The sequence below is a fragment of the Thamnophis sirtalis genome, unplaced genomic scaffold (assembly GCF_051295495.1).
Source record: "Thamnophis sirtalis isolate CommonGarterSnake01/CBP01778 unplaced genomic scaffold, rThaSir2_p1.2 scaffold_11, whole genome shotgun sequence".
Lineage (NCBI taxonomy): Eukaryota > Metazoa > Chordata > Lepidosauria > Squamata > Natricidae > Thamnophis > Thamnophis sirtalis.
In genome coordinates, this window is record NW_028261391.1 from 39,698,169 (window position 1) to 39,700,413 (window position 2,245).

Below are 2,245 nucleotides of genomic sequence, written 5' to 3' on the forward strand. Positions count from 1 at the left end.
TTTGGATACATTGTCTCCCCAATACACTTTAAACCATATTTAGTTTATCACCATGTTACTCTTTTTTAAAATTATTTTTATTCTCTTTTTATTAAAAAAAAACCTACAGTCTGATGTCATAGCTGACATTCTGTCTAAAGTAAACTTAGGCCTACTTGCACTTATTCACACAAATTGAAGGACTATCTGTTTAAAATTAAACAAATACTATCATATCAGGTTTGAAATATAAAACTTTTAACCCCCCTTTAATAACTCTAAAGAGCTGTTGTGTTATTTTAATCTTTCTGACATGAAAAGCAATGTTATCTATTAGTGCTGGATGATAAAATATAGATATATAGAATATATATATATATATATAACACAGCTAAGTCTTGATTTTAATGTGCAAAGGAAAAAAGGTAGGGTATCATTAGGTTAGAGCAGTTCTGGGATTTTAAAAATTAAAGTCCGAATAACATTCAATCATACAAACTCATTAACATTAATAAATTAAAAAAAATTCAAAAGGATCGCTGTTGACCTTTAGCCAAAAGGGCAGTTAAAAGTTTGACACATATACAAGTTGTACAAGTTTTGGGCCAATCTGAGCCCCAAGTGCAGAAAGCAAGGAAAGAAAGTTTTCTGTAAAGACTGAGAGTTTTTTTGGATTTTGGATTCTAAGGTTTTGGTGTCCCTACCACCACCCCACCCGAAGAGTCTCAGAGTCTTTGCCCCGGTGGAAGAGATTCCCCAGGGCATCTTTCCACGCTCAAGTGGCGGATTTCGGTTAGGCGGATTGTTTGTTTCTGGAGTTCGGTATGGTACATGCACAACGATTGGCTTCCGATTTCTTCCTTTGGCCAGTCTCGCTGGCCCCATACAGATTCCAGTCGCCTGCAATGTGTGGGACTGCCAGTGGGAGTTTGGTTTGTGTGTTACATGGCTGCAGCGTGCGCTGAAGAATAGGGGTCTATTCCAGTCTTGGTCATGCCCGGGAATAATATGTAGGCAACAGGAGGCTGCAAACTGGACGTAGACCAAGCCGTACAGTTACAAGGCACCACGTAGCCCGGGTTGGTTGGCGACGGGTGAGTGTGGGTGTGCTGGCTCGGGCAACTCAAGGTGCCAAAAGCCCCATTCTGGTATCCCAAGGTTGAGGCGTAGGGCAGAGTGCTGGTAGCTAAGGTGTGGGGCACCTCGGTCATCTTCTGGATGGCGCTGGAGCTGAACTGGCTGGGGTCAAGTAAAGAGTAAGGTGCGGAGGTGGGGGGCAAGAAGGCCCTCGCCTTCTCCGGGGAGCCGAGCAAAGAGTCTGTGGCTGCCACGGGGAGCCCTGCCGCCTTGAGGGGGTCGGTATCCCCGAGGTAAGGCAAAGGGAAGACATACCTGTCCTTCTTGAGCAAGTTCTTAGGCTTGCGGCGGGGCCGGTACTTGTAGTCGGGATGCTCCTTCATGTGCTGGGCGCGCAGCCTCTTGGCTTCGTCTATGTAAGGGCGTTTCTCGGCCTCGGACAACAGCTTCCACTCGGCCCCGAGGCGCTTGCTAATCTCCGAATTGTGCATTTTAGGGTTCTCCTGGGCCATCTTCCGACGCTGCCCCCGGGACCAAACCATGAAGGCGTTCATGGGGCGCTTGATGTGATCCGAAGGCTTGGACATGGTGCTGCGCGGACCTTCTGGCGCCTCCAGGAGCAGCCGTCGTCCCCCGTCCGCCGTCCGCTCGCCGGCTCCGCTTCCCCGCCTGCCTTCCAGCCAAGGCCGCCACCGACGACGCCTCCCTCTCAACTGATCATACCAGTTCTCCCAGCAATCCAGTCCCCACCGAAGTGCCCCGAGGGACGGCGAGCGGAGTGGCCGGGGCCTCGCCCGGAGTGGCGAGCCTTCCCGCTGGGGATCCCTTCGACGTTGCAGGAGCTCCGGTGCCGCGTCGGCGGGGCGCGAAAGGCGGCACCGAGAAGGCAAGCGGAGGAGTGGAAGCCGAAAGAGGACGCTTGGAAGGCGAGCCCGCTTCGGACGGCGCGCAAGCTGACAGAGCTGCGAGCGGGGCGTTCACTCTCCCCACCCGGTGGCCCAATCAGCGGCGGCAAGCGGGAGCTGGGGGGGGGGAGGCTACCTTCGCAAAGGCGAAGAGCGAAAAAGAGGCGGGGGAGAGAGGGAGGGAATCGGGGGGCGAAGGGAGAAGAAATCACTAAAGACTCGGGATTAAAGGAGCCGCTTTTGTTCGACGGCGCACTAATAGCGGCAGCCAATAAAACGCCTCA

The 2,245-nt window shown here is 51.9% G+C and overlaps 1 protein-coding gene across 1 annotated transcript; it reads right to left on the bottom strand.

The window, feature by feature from the left end:
- Positions 1-356: 356 nt before the first annotated feature.
- Positions 357-1,984, bottom strand: SOX14 (SRY-box transcription factor 14). Its single transcript, XM_014071056.2, has one exon. It carries the CDS (start codon positions 1,641-1,643, stop codon positions 921-923), a length of 723 nt encoding a protein of 240 aa, XP_013926531.1. The 5' UTR covers positions 1,644-1,984; the 3' UTR covers positions 357-920.
- Positions 1,985-2,245: the final 261 nt, after the last annotated feature.

Bases quoted from the DNA above. Each gene is read 5' to 3' on its own strand.
- SOX14 (XM_014071056.2), bottom strand. From the start codon at position 1,643: ATGTCCAAGCCTTCGGATCACATCAAGCGCCCCATGAACGCCTTCATG.